At 39.9% G+C, this 22,681-nt stretch overlaps 2 protein-coding genes across 4 annotated transcripts; one reads left to right on the plus strand and one right to left on the minus strand.

Moving 5' to 3' along the window:
• Positions 1-2,012: 2,012 nt before the first annotated feature.
• serpinh1b (serpin peptidase inhibitor, clade H (heat shock protein 47), member 1b) lies at positions 2,013-6,647 on the plus strand. Of its 2 annotated transcripts, XM_077494303.1 has the most exons (8): positions 2,016-2,125; positions 2,562-2,593; positions 3,058-3,207; positions 3,289-3,481; positions 4,377-4,647; positions 4,962-5,060; positions 5,143-5,375; positions 5,651-6,647. In XM_077494303.1, the coding sequence occupies exons 3-8, from the start codon at positions 3,089-3,091 to the stop codon at positions 5,951-5,953; spliced, it is 1,218 nt and encodes a 405-aa protein (XP_077350429.1). In that variant the 5' UTR covers positions 2,016-2,125; positions 2,562-2,593; positions 3,058-3,088; the 3' UTR covers positions 5,954-6,647. The 2 variants fall into 2 exon arrangements, with proteins under 2 accessions (XP_077350430.1, XP_077350429.1); XM_077494304.1 differs by lacking the exon at positions 2,562-2,593 and having other exon boundaries at positions 2,013-2,125.
• Positions 6,648-7,391: 744 nt separating this feature from the next.
• Positions 7,392-19,609, minus strand: gucy2f (guanylate cyclase 2F, retinal). 2 transcript variants are annotated; one of them, XM_077494305.1, is made up of 19 exons: positions 19,184-19,609; positions 18,331-19,110; positions 17,090-17,388; positions 15,297-15,651; positions 15,004-15,088; positions 14,813-14,909; positions 14,307-14,432; positions 14,143-14,223; positions 13,096-13,272; positions 12,480-12,636; positions 12,266-12,415; positions 11,030-11,178; positions 10,785-10,948; positions 10,509-10,701; positions 10,245-10,419; positions 10,036-10,134; positions 9,870-9,964; positions 9,194-9,279; positions 7,392-8,724 (listed from the first exon to the last, which is right to left on the minus strand). In XM_077494305.1, the coding sequence occupies exons 2-19, from the start codon at positions 19,052-19,054 to the stop codon at positions 8,619-8,621; spliced, it is 3,318 nt and encodes a 1,105-aa protein (XP_077350431.1). In that variant the 5' UTR covers positions 19,055-19,110; positions 19,184-19,609; the 3' UTR covers positions 7,392-8,618. The 2 variants fall into 2 exon arrangements, with proteins under 2 accessions (XP_077350431.1, XP_077350432.1); XM_077494306.1 differs by having other exon boundaries at positions 18,331-18,897; positions 19,032-19,609.
• Between the last annotated feature and the right edge of the window lie 3,072 nt (positions 19,610-22,681).

Below are 22,681 nucleotides of genomic sequence, written 5' to 3' on the forward strand. Positions count from 1 at the left end.
CCAGATAAATAACAATTATGGCTTTGAATGATTTCACAGATACTACTGTAACGAATAGCTCCATAGCGGAACTGCCAAATGATGTAATGTTACAGATGGTACGTGTCATTTATTTGGATGCTTTGCGCTCCACCTAGCGACAGTTATCCTATAGTGCAACGCAAAGGTTGGTAAAAATGAATAAGGTGCTTTCTAATTACACTACATTCATTCAATTTTGATCTGTCGTAGAGTACAAACAAATTAAACAAAATGTGAATCAAAACGGGCTTTTACATGAAATTGTCGGCAGTTTTTATAATCAATACAAATAACTTTTTCCCAATAAAAACTGAACTGAGACATGTTTAGTCCAACAATGAACATATTTGGAAGTAAATTCCCTCACATTAAAGCTGGAAGTCTGCAGTTAAAGACCATCTCGTTTGTTTCATTTGAAATCCACTGTGGAGTGTTTAAGCCATAAAGATGAGAATTGTGTCCAAGTCCCAAAATTTATGGACGTGACTGTATAAACAATGTTACAGGCCATCTGGGTTGTATGTGAGGTTGAGCCACCCAGAGAAGATAAACAGGAACATCCTCTTTAGTAGTTGATCAACAGTATAGCTGAATAACACAGATGGTACAAAAGGGGGGAGTGAATGAACAATTCTGTTGGTTTACATAAGGATGACCATTTTGAATAAAGCATATATTTCATTAAAACGCGGTATAAAACCCTAATCAACTGATTGTGTGATATACACAACAGTGCTCTTAACTTTCATCGATAATAATAACTTTAAAAAAAGAATAGTTACGGTAAATATCTTTAAAAGCATGTCATTTTGAAAGACTTCAGTGTTTGACTTGTGTTCAACAGCATTTGTTGTACAACTGTAAAATTAGCTGCTTGGGTTTGAGATTCTGGATTCTGGAAGATTCTTAATTGCTAATCAGTCTGACCACTTGTATCTGCTTAATTAAAGACACAAACATATTTGTAAGTACTGTAATTGTGTTCTTGCATGCAATTTCGTTTCCTTCTTTCGTCCATTTTATAGTTGTTTTATATCTTTTACTGGACAATGAATGGCTCGTGTATTCGACTGCAGTTGTCTTGGGAGATATGACTAGACACGTTTGACCCCCAAGATGAGGAATTTCAGTGCAAACTGTTGCTCTCAGGCAGGATTACAAACAATTGGTGCAGGGTGGGGGTTCGACAGGCCCAAGTTAGTCTTTGCAATAGCCTCTTTTACACAGACATTCCATAGAATTGCATCATTTATCCACCTTTGCCTTTTACACAGAGGGATGTTTAAGACATATTGAAAATACTGTTAACAACATGGTAGCATCCATAACATCCATTTTCAGTCCGAAATGTTTCCCCATTCAAATTATTCTGTCTTTGATTATTGATTGTGCAAAAAGTAGTAAATCATATGAGCATTGAATCACTGCAATTTATGTAATCTCAATCTCCTTCATTTTTCCACCCTGCATCCAGCTGAGTTGGATTGACGTGGCAGTGGTGGGGGAAGGGCTTTAAAATCTGGGGAGCACAACTACAAGGAAAGCATTTACAGGTCCGAGTGAGTCATTAAAGTGCCTGTATTATGAAGGACGAGGTACAATTTTTTTTTTCTTGCACACAAATCTACCAGCGGGAGTATACAGCAGTTTTAGAAGGGCAAATCCCCCCCCGATTAAAAAAAATGCAAAATACACTTTCAGATTGCATAATATTTGCATGTATAATAGTACTTGAGTTTATAATAAAATACTAAATTGTCCATTTTAAACATGACGTAACAAAAGTTAGAGATTGAGTCAGCAAGCTGCATTTAGACGTTTAAAAGTAGTTGTGTGCAGCATAAAACCCAACTGACCCAGAGTCAGATTTCTGGAGCACAGACTTTCTTCACTTCAATAAAAGTTTCAGAAGTTGAACTGAACTCAGATCAGTTGCCTGCTTCTGCATTCCAAAGGGGGATGTGCCGCCTCCCATTTTCCTGACAATATCCCATTCCCACTTCTAGAAAGTTCTTTCTCTGCGGGTATATAGAGGGAGTGTTCGCCTGAGCTAAACTATCCACAGGACAGAGCGCAGAGGAGAAACCCCGCAGATCTTTGCCAGGTAAGGAAAGCAAGATGACAGACTTGAATTTGCAAGATGGAATGCTTGAATAGTCCAGCTTTGTTTGACTATTTTAAAGTCACAGCATCTCATTTGACTGTTTTTGAAATCTTTGCTATTGCTTTTGCAGTTTTTTTTAACTACTCTATTCAAACGTGAATATAACTCAAGGCAATCAATCTGTTGAAAACTGTTTATGCTCCAATCCTGTAACACAATCTGACTATATATAAACCTTTAATCCACCAACCAATCAGGTTCTTAGATGCCCTTTTGGAAATGTGTTGCATAAATGTGGCACAGCTGAAAATTTCCTTTAGTTTTTTTGCATGAGGAAAAAGTACATTTTAAAGACTAAAGGCAGGCAGGAGTTACCATAGTCATGTTTTACTGGCAACTTTTATGGGGATTACTACATACACCTCTTGTCTTTCAGAATGAAAATCACAGACATCAAACGATCTCAAGGTATATATAAAAATGTGTGTGAAAGTAATGTAATCTGATTTCTGCAGTATCCCAATCATTCAAGTACAGACACATCCGGTGTCCCATTCACAATGAAGAAAAGGAAGTTTGAACAGATGTCTGTGTCGTTAATTTTAAATGGACGGTGATTAAACTCAAGTTAAAAAAAATAATTAAATAGAAAATCTCCTCTGCAAACTAATCATACATAAGAGAGAACAGATAGAGAGGTATCAGATTTCATCTTGGTGTGAGCACTGAGTGGGCGGCAGTTCCAGATCCTGCTTGCTGACGTGGCGAGCAACATGTCTGCTCAATGGTGGAAACCCTTCTCCTGACCTCGCCTTACGCCCGCACTCGTGCATTTTCTCCTACTGATGATTAATATGCAATAAAATAAAAGCGACGTTGGATTTGTTTCACGTTCAAGTTAAACAGGCACTAAACTTGCTCTTTGTTCGCAGGATATTACAGCGACTTTAGCAGACAAACAGGATGTGGGTGAGCAACCTCGTAGCTCTTTGCCTGCTGGCCCTCACGGCCTCCGCAGAGAACAAGAAGCTGAGCAGCCATGCGTCCACACTGGCCGACAACAGCGCCAAGCTGGCGTTTAGGTCAGTGGACACCAAAGTCAATTCGAATCCAAACTCGTCTGCATTGAGTAACAAACAACCCCTCTTTCTTTTTCTCCGCAGCCTCTACCATAACATGGCGAAGGTGAAAGGCACAGAAAACATCCTCATCTCGCCTGTGGTGTTGGCCTCCTCGCTGGGAATGGTCGCCCTCGGCGGTAAATCGACTACCGCCTCGCAGGCCAAAACCCTGCTGCACGCAGAGAAACTCAAGGATGAGCATCTGCATGCAGGCCTCGCCGAGTTGCTCTCAGAGGTACGACTAACAATACTTGATGTCTTAGAGTGATGGGCAATTTACAGTAAATGTTGTGAGGGGTGACAATTTTTCATCAGTGCTACTGGGGGGCCACATAAGACCACGCACATCCTGACCAAATGTATGACAAAAATGCCGTACGTTCTCTGAAAGTATTTTATTTTTCACAATACATGTTTCAATAAAATATCCACCCAACAAAAGAGGGCATTACCATTCAAGGACCAAAAACTGTAGAAAAGCAAAACGTGTGAAAGTGAAATGAAGCCATGTCTGCCATCTAGTGGTGATATTACAACATAATAAATAAATAAATAAATAAATAAATATATATATATATATATATATATATATATATATATATATATATATATATATATATATATATATATATATATATATATATATATATATATATATATATATATATTTATATTTAGTTTTTTTTATTTGGGGGGGGGGTGGGGGGATTAAGGGGCGTAGGCACAACCTCACAATCAATAAAATTTTTTGAAACTTATTAGCCACACACCTCCTTCAACATTTGGAATGTTGCTGTCAAAGCCCAAAACAAAACTTCTTAAAACATTAACTTGCACTTATGGTCAAGACAGCAACAATGCACTATTATGACTGCCTGCAACTAGGCTATATTACTTTTATGTCATACAATACGCAGTAGCTGACATCCATTTGAGTACCATTATTATTTTGCTGTTTTTATTTTGTAGCACAAATGTTCCTTTTATCCATCAAACTTTCATAGTACCATAGTCTTTCATAAACCTCTAATTTTTAGAATATGAGAAGGAGCAGTCTACATAATATACCTGAGATGATATTGAAAGCCCGCGTCCTAGCTGGTAACATTTCCTATGTGGTTCATCCACAGGTGAGCGACGCTAAAACGCGCAACACCACATGGAAGATCAACAACCGCCTTTACGGGCCCAGCTCGGTGTCCTTCGCCGACGACTTTGTAAAGACCAGCAAGAAGCATTACAACTACGACCATTCCAAAATAAACTTCCGCGACAAGAGGAGCGCTGTGAACTCCATCAATGAGTGGGCGGCCAAGTCGACCGACGGCAAGTTGCCTGAGATCACCAAGGAGGTGGTGAACACCGACGGTGCCATGATTATCAACGCTATGTTCTTCAAGCGTGAGTATACTGTACTGCTTTTATTACCTCCACCAAGGCCGTGTTTGTCAACAGGATTATGGAGAGGGGGAAACTCTAGTGAGGCCCTGGATGGTACACTGGCTCCCTCTAGTGGGATGTGAAGAATTATTTTTATTTTTTTCAAACAATCCATAATGATGCCTAGCTTTTTTCTTTTTCTTTAAACCCATGCAGTCTTGACTAATGAGTGGCAATGAAGGCGTACACGGTTTTGATCTTATTGGGATTATTCAGCGCTGGTAGATGATGGAAACTAACGAGTTGAATTCTAAGTGAGCTATTTTCTCTTGCAGCTCACTGGGATCAGAAGTTCCACGAAAAGATGGTGGATAACCGTGGTTTCCTGGTGACCCGCTCTTTCACTGTTGCAGTTCCCATGATGCACCGCACAGGTATGTTTCCTCAATTGTTTCTTTTTACAGTGTTGTATTTCGAAGCCAAGAGATCCGATCGTGCTGTTCTGCTCCGCCTCAGGTCTGTATGACTTCTACGAAGACAAACAGAACAGTCTATTTGTTCTGGACATGCCTCTGGGCCAGAAGCAGGCATCGATGATCCTCATCATGCCCTACCATCTGGAGTCCTTGGACCGTCTGGAAAAATTGCTGACCAAGACGCAGGTGGAAGCTTGGCTTGGCAAATTGGAGAACAGGGCTGTGGCCATCTCGCTGCCTAAAGTCTCTTTGGAAGTTAGCCACAACCTGCAGGTAAGATGGGCAAAAAAAACATCATGGCTTCGAACTGCAGCAGTTAGCAGCTTGCCATTCACAAATTCACCTATAATTTCTCCCTTATTTACAATTCTGTTTTTGCTGTGGCGCCATCTGGTGGCGTCTTGATCCTGAACGAGTAGTTTCATTTGTTATCAAAGTTTAAGGGGAAGTCAACCCAAAAATATGTCGCCTAATAGACACAAGAGAATGAATGAGGACAGTGTATCATAAATAAAATAATACATGCCCTCATCTCTCTCTCTCTGTAGAAACATCTGGCTGACCTCGGCCTGACCGAGGCGGTGGACAAGGCCAAGGCAGACCTGTCCAACATCTCCGGAAAGAAGGACCTGTACCTCTCCGACTTCTTCCATGCCTCCGCCCTGGAGCTAAACACAGAAGGCAACACGTTCGACACCACCATCTTCGGCAGCGACAAGCTGAAGGACCCCAAGCTTTTCTACGTGGACCACCCCTTCCTTTTCCTGGTGAAGGACAACAAGACCAAGACCATCCTGTACATCGGCCGTGTGGTTAGACCCAATGGAGATAAGATGCGCGATGAGCTTTAATGTTAATTTGGGTGGGTAGCGTTATTTTGTGAAACTGTCAAGGAAACTGTTGTTTTTTTCGTTTTTTATTTTTAAATCTAGTGTTACCTCAGGAACACATTCCGCAAAGGCAGACTGTGGACTGATTATCTGAACTTTGAATACACACTCCCTTGATTTGAAAATCGCCACCCTCATAAAATAATAGACTAAGTATTTTATTTTTTTCAGTTTTTGCATAAAACACACAAAAAATGAACCAAATACTGATTCTATTGTATTTATAAATGCGACCAGCATTCCGTCAAAAATATATTTTCTGTCAAAGTATGACTTGGGACATTATTTTAAGAGGGTTATTCTCCAAATATGAGCCTCATTGAGATTTTTTTTTCTTGCTTTCTTAAGTGTGATTTCTCTCTCTCTCACAGCAATTGTTAATGTCAGCATAGGTCAAGGAATCATCCATTGGTGCTTTTCATGCGTTATCGTTACGATCTTGTTTGGCACTTCTTTCTTAAAAACAACAAACATCCTTTGTCGTCCTTTCTGCACTGAATATTACAAGAAAAGTATGCAAATTACATTTATGGGTTTAACTTATGCTCACATGCTTAACACAATCAACCACTCTGTTGCTGTCAACGAAAATGCTGTTGGAATTGTGTGATTATGAACAAATGTCATTTGTTCAATAAAAATAGAAAATGATAGACATGTGACTTGTGTGTTTTTACTGCAGTAAAGAAGGGATCAAAAATATTTCCAGTGAGTGGTTTTCCCATGTTTGAGATGAACCGGGGGGGATGTGCCCCAGGGCTTATCTGCCTCAGACAACTATCCCAAGAATGTCAGGCTTGACGTTCAACCATTGCTAGACTAAATAAAAGTCTTTGGGGTGGTGGGGTGGGAATAACCTGTACAAAAGAGAGACTGGGTTCAAACCGGAGTGCGGGGTCCTCATGGCAACCTGGGAAAGAACTAGATGCTTGTTGTGTTGGTACAACAATAAGCTAATGTTTAGCTTCCTGTTTCATTAGTAACATATTATGGATGTAATGTTTTGACTTTTGTAATGTCAGTCACAACAACAGAAAATGAAAAACTACTGTTAAGTGGAATGAGTACCATGCAGCCAGTGTCAGAACAGCAAATGTGACGCCAAATCAAATAACGCCTTCATGAACAAGGATTAAGCCAAACAAAATTTTCACAATAGTAATAAATAATCAGTTGTGAATGTTTCCTTGGGTGAATGGGGCCCACCAGATCCAGCAGGTGGTGCTGTGACAAAAACAATTTTACACTACAGCATTTGTTTTATATGTAATACAAAGTCAGGATTCATCTGACTTCTATCCATGTTCTGTAGTTCTTGTCCTCATTAGGATGCATGTGAAGTCAGAGGGCACATACAGACAAAAACAAAACAAACAACAACCAAAAACATTCACATGTATTCACACGTATGGACAATTCAGTGTATTCAGTTAACATGCATGTTTTTGGAATGTGGGAGAAAACCAATTGAAAAAAAATATAATTAGAAGCCAATCTGTATTCAGCATCACATTACAATGACTTTAAAAGACCTAAATGCACAGATAATTTTGATTTTGCCCATTTCCAATTGGTATTCCAGCAGATTTAAACAAAGTTACAATCAACAAGCACAGCAGGTGTATATAATTGCGATCCAATTCATGTTCACAATAACACAGTGTCAACTGTGTCCCACTTGAGTCATGATGTTGTCACTTGATGATTTATTAGCCAGTCTTGGTTTGTCTAGTCTTATGCAGTTACTATGTCCCTTATGATGAACTTGTCAGTTGCCATGCAGTTGCTATGGTCCAGTATTAGTCACTCCTTTTTTATATATAGGCCTTAATTCTGTCATATAGAATTGTGCATTGTCCGAGTGAGTTATGACACTTTTGTCAGTACATCGAGGTTACTTAGCCGAGGTTTCTCTCAGCATGCCAAAGGTTTCATATCCCAGAATTTTTATGCAAGTTTTCTTCCATGTGTTGGAGATTGCGTCCCTGCATCCAGCCGTGCTCTCTCAATCGAGGTTTCTCAGTCAAGTGTTTTCTTCGAGGCCATCTGAATCCAGCCCTCCCCTGTTGTTACTTCATTTTTGCATACTGTCTCACAACTCTAGTCCATGTCTTGTCTGCATTTGGGTCCGAACTCCCACCTCACGTGACAAAAGCATACAAAATGTAACGTTTAAAATTATCTTTAGGGGCCAGTGTGCAATATCCAGGCAGGTAAGTCCTCTATTATGAGCATTCATGACAAACCTAACACAGACAAGAAATATTATTTCCAAATAGGCATCCAGGGGCATTCCTGCATCGGATGGGGAAGCTTTGCCTTATTTCGGCGACCACTCAGTGGCCAGTGAGTGCAGCAGGTAAATGAGGGCAAGAATCTTTGACTGAAGATTGGTCCCTGGTCTACTGGCAGCAGGTTAGGCAGGCAGGTCACGGGACGAGTCTCATTACATTAGCACCATCGTGTTCTGCTGAGTCGGCTGCAGGCAGATTAGCCAGTCGATGGACAATCCTCTTAAAGGAGTCCGCGTTAAGCCACGGAGAGAGAGAGGCCGGTTGCCGCTTTCATATCCACCGCTTGCCTCTTCTTTTTCCCAGAAGGAATCGGTCCTATGCCTTCATTCCTTTCACATCTTTCCTTCTTTCCCGCTCATTTTTTGCTTGTCCACTGGCCTGTTGGCCTTGCGGAAAAGAGTCTTGATCTCATCAGTCACCATTTCCTGCCAGTTGACCCTAATAAATGACAGAGTTTGGAATTTATCTCACGCATACACTATCTTTTCAAATTTAATAGGTACAGAGGACACCACAATAGAAAACAGACCACAAATAAAACAAGTGTTAAATACAGTGTCATGAAAGTTAATTCCTTACGCAAAGAAGGATTTTCACAATCTGCTTAAGGGCTGGGTGCAGAAGTTGATAAGGTCACAAAGCAAGACTTGGAAATCAACGACCATTACATCACAGCATGCCAACGTTTTCCACAGGACAACACCAGCTGGCATGCCGATTCTCTACCTGCAGGTCAAGCCTTTTTCTCGGCCTTCTTTCTCTTGTATCTGGCTATGTCGTCGGGACTCAGGCCGTGATTGTCTTCACTGTGGTGACACCGGTGCGGTTTGCACAAGTGCATTAAAAGTATAGACGGTGGTTTAAAATGTCTGCCTTAAAGGGAAAAGAATGGTGACATGTATCTTACCCTGGTTTAATCTCTGGCGGTTTTGGCAAAGGCTTTGCAAAGTCAGACTTCCCTACGAGCCAGTACGTCTCTTCAATGCCTTTCCCCTGGTAATAAACGAACATTGTTTTATTCAGATATCATTTCTTATCATGATTTCAAACACTGATCTTATTAATAGGGTGACCAGATGTCCCGGCAGGTTTCACCAGTCCAATTGTTTCGTCAATACAATCAATACACAGGCCAATTATTTTGTCCCCACCATGACACAAGCCAATTGTTTTGACCATGTGCATGTCAATCACGCAGTTTTCATAGCAATTCATACGCTAAACTAGAACATAACAGTTACATCGTTAACAGGCATGTTTTTGACATACCGGTACTAGAACTAGAATTACTTCCTGCTTGCGTGTCTAACAATCATGGGAAATGTAGTCCTACTAGCCAAATGCTGTGGCCGCTGGTCAGACCCAACCAACTATGAGCTTTTAAGGCAGCATTTTTCCAATGCTGCAATGCAGGATTGGTTGAACTGTCAACCAAGATAGATTTAGCTTTAGCTAAAGTAATGACACAATCAGACTGACTAGTGTCCTGGTGAGAATTTATTGTATATTTGATTTTAAGCAAGATTGTAGTGTCCCAGTTTTTAATGTTGAAAATCTGGTCACCCTACTTATTAAGACATTACCTTCAGCTCTGTCTTGCCCCTGACTTCTATTTTATAACCTTCCTTGAGAGAGCGGAGGATGTTCACAGTGCTCAAGTTTACATGGATTCTGTAAGCTGAGAGAATACGATTGAGATTTAGAAATGATAAAGGACGAAAAATAAAATATAAAACAATGGAAACTCACGCAGGCCGGTGGATTCCATTCTCGAGGCAGTGTTGACGGTGTCTCCAAACAGGCAGTAGCGAGGCATGGTCAGGCCCACCACTCCAGCGACGCAGGGTCCTGTGAAGGCACAAATTCATGATGCTCATTTGGGAGCAATAGGTTTGAAAGTTTCTGTCATTCCATTTCATGTTGACACAATCCACACACAATGAACATGGACGAGCTACCTGAGTGGATCCCGATACGTATCCTGACAGGAACGTCGGGCATGTGGCGCATCCGGAAGGTTCCCACTGAGCTGAGGATGTTCAGAGACATGTTGGCGACTTCAGCGGCGTGCTTGTTGCCGTTTCTCTTCGGCAGACCTGATGCCACCATGTAAGCATCACCGATGGTCTCCACCTGGATAACACATGGACGCATTCACCAGTTAACTTTTTCGACAGTATCGTGATCATTTACTTGGTAAACAAGCTCAGGCTGTGTCTCACCTTGTAGACATCATGGTTGCTGAGCACAGCATCAAACAAAGTGTAAAGGTCGTTGAGAAGGTCAACCACCTCGATGGGGTCACTGAGCGACGAGATGGTGGTGAACCCCACGATATCACTGAAGTAGATGGTCACCTGGTCGAAATACTCCGGCTCCACTGTGGTGCCGGTTTTCAGCGCCTCGGCCACAGAGCTGATAGATGCAGAAGATAATCAGGCAATTCATTTTTTTTTTTTCTTAAGTTCATTTTTGCATTTCAATGTGTGTTAACTGACGGTGGCAGCATCTCCGAGAGCAACTTCTCTGTCCTGTGCTTCTCCACCTCCAACTCCTCAGTTCGCTCTCGGATGAGTTCCTCCAGATTGGAGCTGTACTGCTCCAACATCCTCAACATGGAGTCAATGATGTTTGTCTTCTTACCCTTGTTGATGATCTTGAACTACAAAACAGAGAGAAATGATTACATGGGAAGCATAAAAACAAACAGAATAATAACACCACTTCTTAACACCGAACAAACCCTGTCAAAAATCTCATCGAAGCTGGGTCTTCGGTCTGGAAGTTCACTCCAGCACTGCTTCATCAGCTGGATACATTCCAGAGGAGCCTGGTCGGGAGCTACGGTGGGCCGGCACATTGGAGGGGGCTTCTTAACTTTTCGAATGATCTCTGATAACAACATTAGATAACAAAGAAACACAATTAGATGTTTGCATTCATTACCCAAATTAATTTGCAGACGTCCATTAATAAGCATTTTAAGTGGCCCTGGTGTTAAATGGTGGCAGCACAAAGGACTTAGCTAGCTAGGTTACAAGCAGAATTTGATTTGAATTTATTTTTTAGCCATTTTTTAGTCACATTAGATAAAATCAATACAGTTGACATTTACTGTCAAAGTAATAATAAAACAAAGGGAATTATTCTATACGTCGACGACGTGGTCTATTTAAAACAACCACATACTTTCCCTTATATAAAAGACCGCTAGGTTAATGCTATCATGCTACAATTATTTTTTCTTTGTCTGTGTTTTATTGAGTGGCTGGAACAGATTAGTGGCATTTTCATTTTCATTAATTTGAATAAGAAAAATTTATTTGAGATGTGTTTTGAGTTGTAAGCATGGTTAAGGAATGAATACACTTGTACGTCAAGGTACCATCAGACTTCCACTTGCTTGTTGCTAGGCAGAATTCACAAGGTGTATTGCTAGCATTGATCATTTTTATTTTGGGTCCAAAACCAAAATGGAGCAGTCACAACATTTCAATTGGAATATAATGTGACCTGTTGCTAGGCAGAATTTGTAAAGTGGCCCAATTAATAGCAGAGACACCTGATGCTGTTTCCTTGTTAACTTGGGTTGCCTCATAAAGCATACAAAAATGAACAGGAAATTATTCACTTAGTAATTAAATTATTTTGGCTAAAATGAGCTACAAATGTTTTCATTTGGTGGTTATAGTGTGCCTGCCAGTCAATTCTGCAGTTTGAGGTTTGAAGCTTGGCTCCAGCCTTTTTGTCAGGAGTCTCTCCCCAAGTTTTTCTCCATGTGAAACTACTTCCTCACACATTCCAAGAATGTCTCAGCATTTTAGCTAAGTGTGAATTGTTTGGTGGTGCACCCCACCTCTAACCCAAAGTCAGCTGGGCTAGTCTCGTGCTCACCTATGACCCTAATTGGGCAAACAGCTATCGAAAATGAATGGATAGTTTTGCAACTTCTTTTTCCCAATTGTTTTTCAATACATACCTTCAGGTGGTAAGCCCAGCATGCAATACGGTGGTCCTCGGACCACCACCTCTTGGAGAATAATGGAAAAACTGTACACGTCCCCTTTGAAGGTGCCTTTACGGGAGTTTGCGAGATCTCTCAGGAATTCTGGAGCGGTCCAAAAAAGGTCTGAATGGAGCAGAGGGGAATGAGGTGTGGTCTTGTGTTGTGATGTTTCCGGAAGGCATGTTACCTTCAGGCGGAGGTTGCGCTACAGGAGCTTTTTGTGACTCGAGGAACTCGTTAAAGCCATAATCTGTGATTTTCAACACAAAGCGCCCATCCACCACGCAATTCCGGGATTTTAGCCGACCATGTGGGAAATCCCTATGGTGGAGATATTTTATACCCTGGAAGCACAGTGTCTTTTTTTATTGCATTACAGAAACATTGTATATACCATTATTTCAAAGTTTGCGTCACATTTTTCTCAAACTACTGTACTTGAATTCTGCTCCTTTTTTTTTTTATTTATTATTTTTTTTTTTTAGAAGAATAGGTATAGTTACCAGGAAAACTACCCGACTTTCTTTTATTGTGTAGTTTTTGTAGTTCTTTTTCTTTTTTTTTTTAATAATTATTTTTCATTTCCAATTTTACTCATGAAACCTATGTAATTCATTACAGAATTTGTGAAAGTTGTAAAAAAAACAACAAAAAACTTAACATCTAGCTTGTAAGAACAACAAAGTAAATGTTGCACTGCGAGGCAGAATTCATGAGCTACAAGCATTTGTATGCAAGTTAAGAAAAATGTCAGTGTCACATGATGATGTGCAAGGCAGGTAGGCAGGAGTGTCGGCGTCTACCTTGATGAGGTCAAGCACAAGTGAGGACTTGAACATCCAGTCTAATTTAACATCTTCATTCCTAAGGAGGTCTTGCAGACTCCCCCTGGAGCAGTGTTCCGTCACCACCGCAAACATGGAGCTCTCCATGAAGAAACCCAGAAAGGGATTCACGTTCTCATTTCTCAAGTCCTTCATCTGAAACGGACAGCAGATTTGATTACCATGGAGGAACTCAAACAAAGATTTTGTTTCAATGATTCAAAGGCCCATTTATGGAGGTCAGTTAATCTAGTAGTGCCTTGAGATATGATAAATTAATCCTGTGACCATGTTTGTAGCTCAAAACATTTGCATCTCAAATCATCTTTCCCCATTGAAAGTAATGGAAATGTCTTTAATCCGTTCCAGCATCCCCTTCAAAATGAACAATTTTTTTTCTACAATAGGGTTTTTAATAAGCAAAACTACACTCTATAAAATTTTACTTTATAAGCGAAAAAATAGCATAATTCATTACATAAATTGTTAAAAAATACAGTTTGTGCAATCATAGACATTTACAACTACTGTAAGTGACTCAGTAAACTGCAGCTACATTACCGTAATTATTCACATTGGTGTTCCCCATTGTGTTAGCATTAAGCTAGCAGACTTTAACACAAAGTTTTGTGGTTGTTCTGAATGCACAACTTTCATTGTCTTTGTATTACAGGGGTGGCCAAGTTCGGTCTTCGAGAGCCCCTATCCAGCCCGTTTTCCATGTTTCTCTCCACTAATACACCTGATTCATGATCAGGATCGTTATCAGGCTTCTGCAAAGCTTGCTGATTAGCTGATCATTAGATTCAGCTGTGCTGAAGGAGGGAGACATGGAAAACGGGCTGGATAGGGGCTCTCGAGGACCCAACTAGGTCACCCCTGCCAAAGTGCTTGCTAAAGTAAAGTGAGCCAAGTTCAATTATAAGTTGTATGAATGAACGTAAGGCATTTTTGAGAATATTTTCCAAACTAATGTGAGATAAAAATGCATCCTTTGCCAGATGACGATTTAATAGCAACACTAACCTTGGTAAAAATCTTTGTGCCGCTCTGCTTCACCTCCTTAAACTGGCCGTCCTCAAATTTCTTGAGCCACACCCAGTCACCCTGGTGGGAAGGTCACATGATGTTAAATTCCAGTAATATTAAAATGGGCATATGTGGGGCACTTGTTAAAACCCTGCCTTTACCTCAAAAACAGCAACGTTGGTGGTTTCATGAGTCGCCGTGTGCATGCTGTTCACGGAATGTGAGCGATCAGCAGATTTCTCTTCCAGAGCACTTTTGGACTCACTCATGTCCTCTAAAGTGATTTTCTGTGTAAGAAATCAAATGGAAAATGTCGTAAATTACAGAAGAGTAACGGCCATCAGTAAATAAGAATTTACTTTAGGCACATATTTTGTGGCACAGTAAGAAGGGAGAAAAATACAGCTTTATAAATGTCAAGAATAAATTGTGAATTAATAGACAAATATGTGATTTAATAGGAATTCTGGTTTGTCTAGAAAGGACAACTGGGTAATGTGAATTTTGTCATTATAAAAATGTATAGGCTATTAGGTATTCTGTAAAATAATTTTCCATTATCATGAATTCCTTGTAATTATCCAAAGTGGATGAGAAGTGTAATTCATATGCTAACGGCTCAAATGCTGAGCAAAGCCAGAGTGTGGGATACAACATGAACACTCACCCTCTTGCTAATCTGAGGGTTGATGAAAGTAAGATCCTCTAGGGTCAGCAGGATCCGATTTGGGCCTTTGACCAGCTGGATTTGCTGGAGTCTCCTCCTGTCAAGTCAGATCCACAACAGCTGAGAAAGTCAAACATTACTGCAACATTTCTGTCGGTTTTATTCATCAGAAAAGTGGAGAGAGTCTCTACCTGATGAATAGACTGATGACGAGCCCTGTCACGGCTAGGGCCAAGATGACCGCAAGCACCACTATGATGTAGGTGACCTCCACGCCTGCAGATTAGATAGATAGATAGATAGATAGATAGATAGATAGATAGATAGATAGATAGATAGATAGATAGATAGATAGATAGATAGATAGATAGATAGATAGATAGATAGATAGATAGATAGATAGATAGATAGATAGATAGATAGATAAAAAAAATAGCTTTCAAATACCGATCTCTACTGAAGACCCTGAACCAAAGTCCCTCACCTCCTTGGCAGTGAGCACTCTGAACAAACCAGCAGCTGGAATCGGATGGTGGAGGAGACCCTCCTGGAAAATGAATGGACCTCCCAGCAAACTGAAGTCGCCCGGTTGTCAGATCAACCAAGTAGGTCGGATACAGCTGGCTGCCGCCGTTGCTGGTGTCTAGTATGACGTAGCTGGTTTTGAGTTCACCATTGTCGTCCACCTGGACCTTCTGGTTGAAGCCACTGAAGGATATGTTCTTGGTAAAGAAGGCCAGGTTTGAGCCTGACAGATGCATGCCGGCTCTCCTGGTCTTGTGGATGGACTTGGCAAGGAGATAAATGCTGTTATAGATGGTGCCGAATAGAGGATTCACCTGCAATGCAAAGCAGACACTATTAGTGTGAGCAAATCAAGTGTAGAATAATCTAATCTAGGATGTGATTCCTCACCTGTTTGCCATGCTACATTAGCCGTACGAGATCAACAGTTGTTTACTACAGTTGTTTACTGTCTGTGGTAGTGACATATCCTCCTGACTACCAGGAAAAAAAAAAAGTCCAATCATGTTTATTTTGATATTCCCCAATCTTTGTGAAGTAACTGGGATACTGCAAAAGAAAAAAAAAAAGTTTTTGATTTTAAGCTATGATGTGTCCACTACAGAGGACATTTTTTTAAATGTAAATGCTAGGCTCAAATACAGTTAAAATAATTCAAACAATACTTTAATTTGTTCTTAAGAGACTTATAGAAAACATGCTAACAACATTTAAAGCCTAAATTGGTTCAATAAAAAGTGTTATACAGTACACTTTTCCTCTTCCCTAAAAAGTGCTTCCACTCAGGGAAGCCATTTTATTTTAGGATGCAATCAAAGGTAGCAAAGCCCCAACCCTACACATTTGGTATCATTGGAAAGCTCTGAATGTCCTCTATAGAGCACAAAAGAGTTAATTCAATCGTATGCACTGGGTGGTAGATATTCAGGTTTAAAAACGTCCACTACAGAGGACACATTTGAATTTCTGGTAGTCAGGAGGATACAAGTGACAGGCAGATCAATTAAATGCCCTTCCACTAGATCAAGAGTCTGCAACCTGTGGTTCTGGAGCCACATGTGGCTCTTTAGACTCTCTCTTGTGGCTCCCTAAAAAATTAGAATAAATTAATATTTTTATAATATCATTATTTTTAGTTTTTAGATAAAATATTATTCAAATGAATTAATGATTAAATTTAAAAAAGTGAATAATTAAATATTTAAAAAAAATAGACAAAATATTTACGTTGCCGGTCAAAGAGTGACTGTAAAATGACTAAAAATGAAGAAGAAAAGCATAAAATAAAATATAATGTCCGTAAAAAAAAGGCAGATAAAAATGTCCAAAAAAAAGTTTGAAAAATGAAGAAGAGAGGCAGAAAATTATCATATGTCCTCAAATTGCCAAAAATTACACAAATTTTACAGAAAAGCAGAAAAGTCTAAAAATGAAGTATAAAAAAATACACACAAAAAAAACAAAAAAACAAAACCAGAAGTATTAGATGCTGCATTTTTTTCCTGTTTTATTGAGCTTTAGAATAACAATAACAGTGTTTCGTTCGTCACAATTTTCAAATATTTTGTGGCTCCAAACACATTTTTGTTTATTTATTTGACCTAACGTGGCTCTTATGAGAGGAAAGGTTGCCGACCCCTGTACTAGATGGTAGAATGTATATAATTAGCCTGTGTATGCCGCTTTTATTTAGTGTGTGTGGCTCAATAAAAGGTAGCAAAACACTGCGCTAGACCGTTAACTCATTCCTACCTGCTCTGCAGCCGCACTCAGCTTCAATTCCTCGCTCTCTTTTGCTGCCGCGTACGCCTCGTTGAAGGACACAGGGTCCGAGACTACGGTGATTGTGAGCACGGCGTCATAGGCCTCACTCAGCCTGCTGTTGTTTTGCAGGGGAAAGTAGGGGGTGTTGTAGGGCAAACTGTAGTGCAGTGCATCATAGGGTATGAAAACGTATTGGCCCGAAGTCAGACCCATTTGTTGCGCCTTGATGAGGAAAGTGGCCTGCTGCTCCCCTCCGAGAAGCACGGAGTGCATGCACATGATGATCACTGGAACACATACATGGACTTACATGTTAAATGATGATATTATGTGTATAGTGCTCACCCAGTCTATTAAGAGTAAAAATGAAATGAGAAATTTGTCTGTTATTGACAGCTAAAACTGCTCGCACTTTTCTGGGAAGACGTTCTACAAGATAGAGTTCACTGGAGCGTTCTGGTGATGTAGTTCATTCCGAACCTGTTTGGGTAGTTTGGTTTAAGGGCTCTGAAGCTCATCCAAACATTCAGTTGGAGGGGGGCTTTTCTTTTCTCATTTGTCCCATAAAGCCAGAAATTGTAATTGTCTTGGTGATTCTATGACATCATAACGATTCTGTCCATGATTTTATCATTGAAAAAGTTAAATATTCAAGAAATTGTGAATATGTGGACTGTAAACATTGACACACAGATGTTACTTGACTCATTGATCCATTTTCAGCAGTAAAATGTTAATATTTTGTCTATAATTAACGTGGTAACTTCATTATGCAATTAATAGCTTTAAGTAATTTTTCTACTTGCTGTCGACTGATGATGACATCACCTGTGCTGAGGAAGTAGGTAACGACCAATGATAGATCAGTTTAGCGATTATTCTGCTTCTACTACCGTCTACAAAGTTGGGAACAGATGTTTACTTGAGTAAAATCTTAGGATTAATGTACAGTAAATCACCAAATAGAAAGTAAATTTTCATTCTTCTTTGATCCTTGAATATAATTCTTTTATAAAATACAACTGCTGAACGAAACGATCAAAACTGACTAGGCTTTACAGTAGGGTGACCCATTTGCCCCTTTTCTTTTGTCTCAATATTATGCAGATTTGTATTTATTTTTTTGCCATGTGGATGTCAATCAAACAGTTGTCGCATTGATTCATACAATAAACCAATAAAGTGTGTCCAATTATTCCTAAACGCTTCTTTGATGTCAGGCCCCTCACCTCTTATCTCCCCTGCATCCTGGATCTTCCTCAGCATGCTCTCAACTTGGGTCTCGTTGAGGCCCACAGATGTAACCATGGCAACGGGAAGCCCCTTTTTCCTCATAGCTGCAGCCACTCTCTCCGCCGTGTCCATCCAGATGTCTTCGTTAGATGAGACCACCACGATGTTAGCCCACCGGAAGTGCTTCAGCACCGTGAAAAGCACCTCAGAGGGAAACGGCACCGTTCTGGAAAAAGTCGGGTATCCCGTGATGCGGTCCAGCTCAAAATTGACACAGGCGTGCGAGAAGATGGCCTTGTCCCAGTTCTTTGCCAGCAGTGACGCTGCGGTACAGTATCCGGGATTAGTGGGGCCCACAAAGGCGTCTGCCATGTTCTCATAGTTTATGAATTCAGTCAGAGCTTTGGAAGTTTCGCAAGGCTCCTGCAGGATGACAAAGTCCAACATCAGGCCCAAATTCAAACTGAGGTCTTCGTTGATCCTGCTCACAGCGAGCCTGGCGGCGGCGTCCGGCAGCGTTCTGTAGAAGACCGGGTCACAGTTCCAAGGCCCCAGGACGCCCACTTTGAATACCAAACAGCGGACGCAGCAAGGGAACGTCAACAATCCGAGAAGGATCCATGCGAAAAAGTTATAAAAAGATGGTGTCAGTAAAGTATGCCTGCTTTTAACTAGAGGCACAAACGGATGGTTGGACCATAGAGGATGAAAATGTTGCATTGTCCTGGATGTGAATTTGAGGTAGTGACGTTTTACGCTCACTGCAGAATAGCCATCTGAAAAGTAAACATATTTTCAGAATGTTCGCATTTAAAATAAATTACAGACTAACAAAGTAAAATAACTAACCTGGCCTTCCTTTTAAGTCATCGGGACAGCTTTGCAGTCCTGGCCTCACCTCACCATCTTTTCAACCTTACCTGTTCGCCGTGAGCGACCGGGGAGCCGCGTCATCGCGCTTGGACCGCCAGGCTGCCAAGTGACAGTTGGGGAAACCGGCGAGCCGTTTGGAGACAACTCCAGCACCCAGGAGAGCTACTTACGCCCCGCAGCCGCCCGCTTTAACAACTCACGCATTCAAGCGGCAGATCTGGATGACAACGAACAACGGCGCTCCTCTGCGCTCATCTTGGAAGAAAGGTTTCAAAAAGCACGTCATCCAAACTCCTTGGTTGAAAAAAAAAATGTATTTGGTGTATTATGAGGACGGCGTCAGCCAACATACTCATTCAATCCAATCCGACAAAGTGACCGTGGGCCAAAACGTAGGTGTTACTCGCTAATCCATTTTCACTGAGGAGCATTGTAAGAGGATTGACACGAGGCCTTAGTCTAGTCCAAAAGCTTTGTTATGATGCAGCTGGAACTCCAACAAGGCCTTTTTCTTACGATTTAGCACCCTCAAGAACTCAAGTGCATAATCGTCATTTTTAGACATACTTTCGGGAAGATAGTAAAATCTAACTGAGATCATGTGGTTGCACAAGTGTATACACCCTCTGATAACTGTGGATATAGCTGTTTTGAGATCACATTCAATTTCATAAATCATCTGGAATCCTTTTAAAGGGCCTCTGATTAACCTCAAATAAATTCCAGCTTTTCTGGTCGGAAGTTTTCGTTTTCATTTTGTTTTCATTTTGGGTTTGAGCTTACACTGACTTACAATTAGCTCCATCTTGACATATTTCACTGTAGGTAAGGTGTTTTTGTTGTTGTGATAAGCAGTGCTCTGTTTGTGCCAAACAGAGCTTTTAAAATTATGGATACTTTGGTTTTATCAGATGATAACCATTTCCCTACATGAGTTTGATAGAGTTCAAGCATGATTCAAGCCTATCTACTCAATATAAACCCGATTATATGAAGGAGATTGTTGTCAAGTGGCTGACTCAAATATGATTTATTTATTTATTTATGTATTTATTTATGTATTTATTTATTTATTTATTCAATGAAGTTAAGAGATTTAATGTTGATCTTAGAAATGATAGTAGGGCTGTCACTATCGATTATTTTAGAACTGATTATTCCAGCGATTAATCAAATAATGGGATAAAATGTTGTTTCGCATTAAAGTGCATTACAAAATAATGTTTTTCCCGAATTACTGTTTATTACTTAGTATATTGTTTTTCATTTAGTGTTTTTAGTGATAAAAACCAACAAAACATCAATTCAATTCAACAATATCAATGAGAGGAATTGATGTTGTACGCATCGACGTTTTTGAAACTAATTCAGTCACTGGTTCGGTCATTGTTTTCCAAAGTAAAATTAAATGTTTGCAAAGGACTTATTTTGATTAAATACAAAAGGTGATCAGTCGACTCTGATGAAGGATTACAGAAATCAGAAAATAATTACTGTTGAGAGACTCAAATGTGGGAAGATTTGGACAATTTTAATTTAAACAATTACTCAATTTTTAAAATTGTTGTTGATTAATTAGCGCTAAATGATAGGCTTAATTTGTACTTTTTTACAGTGTTTACAGTGTTTTTGTTTTGTTTTGTTTTTTAACAATGTGTAAAATATTGTGTCTGACAGCACTGAGAAACAAATAAAGTGAAGCACACATCTGATAACATCTCACTTTTTTTTTATTGTGCTGAGGTATAGCAACACATCTTGCAGGAATCACCTGAACTGATGTATAATTGCTCTTATACACCAACAGCTCCTGCAGATTAAATGAATTGGAAGCCCAAGTGGAGCGGGGTAATTAAAGATAACGAAGGACTCTCCCTGCATGTGTCGCGGCCCCCTGAGGACAGCTGCCGATTTTGACTGCGTCAGTATTTTTTGGATGCTTTTGAAAAGACTCTGCCTTTAGCGATGAGGCAAATGAGCACAAGATGGTTGCCACAACATCCACCATGGCGACACTTTTACAAGTGGCTGCAGTCAAGTCAAGTCATCTTTATTTAGATAGCGCAAAACAAAGTATGCCATTAGTCATCATCAAACATGAAGAAAAAAAAAATCCACATTTAAAAAACAACATGTTTTTCTTTATTAAGAGTAGTAAGGTGAGACATGACACAGAAACAACAGAGAAAGAAATAAAAAAAAAAAAAGTTGATTCTCCAAATACATTTGAAAGATAAATTCCAGTTCATATGCACAGAAATATCGCTAAATGATTCCACCTTTGTTGACCCTCCAGGTAAGCCCATGAGCCTCTTAAACGTAACACCTTGACACCAGTGCATGCATACAGGAACGAAGGACAGAAATGATGAGTCAGCACTGTCGCCACCCAGCGAGCATTTAACGTACCACAGCTCATGAGGCAAATTTCACTTACTGTACATAAAAAAAGATGCTGAAAATGTACATATAGTGTATAAAACACACTAAAGAAAAGTAAACTTTATGTTGTTGTTTTTTCCCCTAAATTTCTGCGATTGGCTGGCAACCAGTCCAGGGTGTACCCCGTCTACTGCCCACAGCCAGCTGAGATAGGCTCCAGCACCCCTACGATCTTTGTGAGGAATAAACGGTCAAGTAAATGGATGGATGGATGGATTTTTCCTAAATTTTGCTCACAATTGTCCATAGGTGATAATGTAATAAGAGACTTAATGATAATAATTTGTTCTGAATTCTGAATTTGTTTTCATTGCATTTTAATTGTCTATTGGCAACAAATTGCTGATTTTATACATTGGTGAGCAATTGTGGGCAAGTACTTTGAACTGTGGCCGTTATGTTGTTCTTTATCTAGCAATACCAGGCACTTCCAGTAAGGATAACCAGTTTAATATACGATTCTAAAATGACAAATTTGCTCTACTCACCTTTAATAATGTTATTATTAATAATTCATGACTTTCATTTGCAAACCCCAAATTCTAATGAAGTTGGGATGTTGTACGTGTGTAATGTAATGTTTTTGCAAATTCAAAATGAATATTTGCAACCAAAACAACAATAAAGTTGATCAGTTTGAACATAAAAACAGTTTCTTAGTGTATTCAATTGAATATAGGCTGAAAAAATACAGTATTCTGTTTTTATTTATGTTTTACAGTGTTCCAACTTCATTGTATGGAAGGACACTGATCATGTGTGATTTGGTTGAAATAATTGGGACACATAGGCAACACTTCATTTCTATAAATCTCAAATTCTGACCAGAGTTGGTGACCCCTGGTCTGAATGGATGGAACGGCGTTCTTACTCTTAACAAAGACCGGCCTGCAGGTCCAGGACTTTTGATTCAATAACAATCATGAAATTCTCAAAGTCAGCTGGGATAGGTTCCAGCTCATCAATTGAACTTAAACTGTATAGAAAATGGATGGGAAAATGAGTCACTTCGATTTTTGTCTACTTTACGGT

The sequence above is a fragment of the Festucalex cinctus genome, chromosome 13 (assembly GCF_051991245.1).
Source record: "Festucalex cinctus isolate MCC-2025b chromosome 13, RoL_Fcin_1.0, whole genome shotgun sequence".
Classification (NCBI taxonomy): Eukaryota; Metazoa; Chordata; class Actinopteri; order Syngnathiformes; family Syngnathidae; genus Festucalex; species Festucalex cinctus.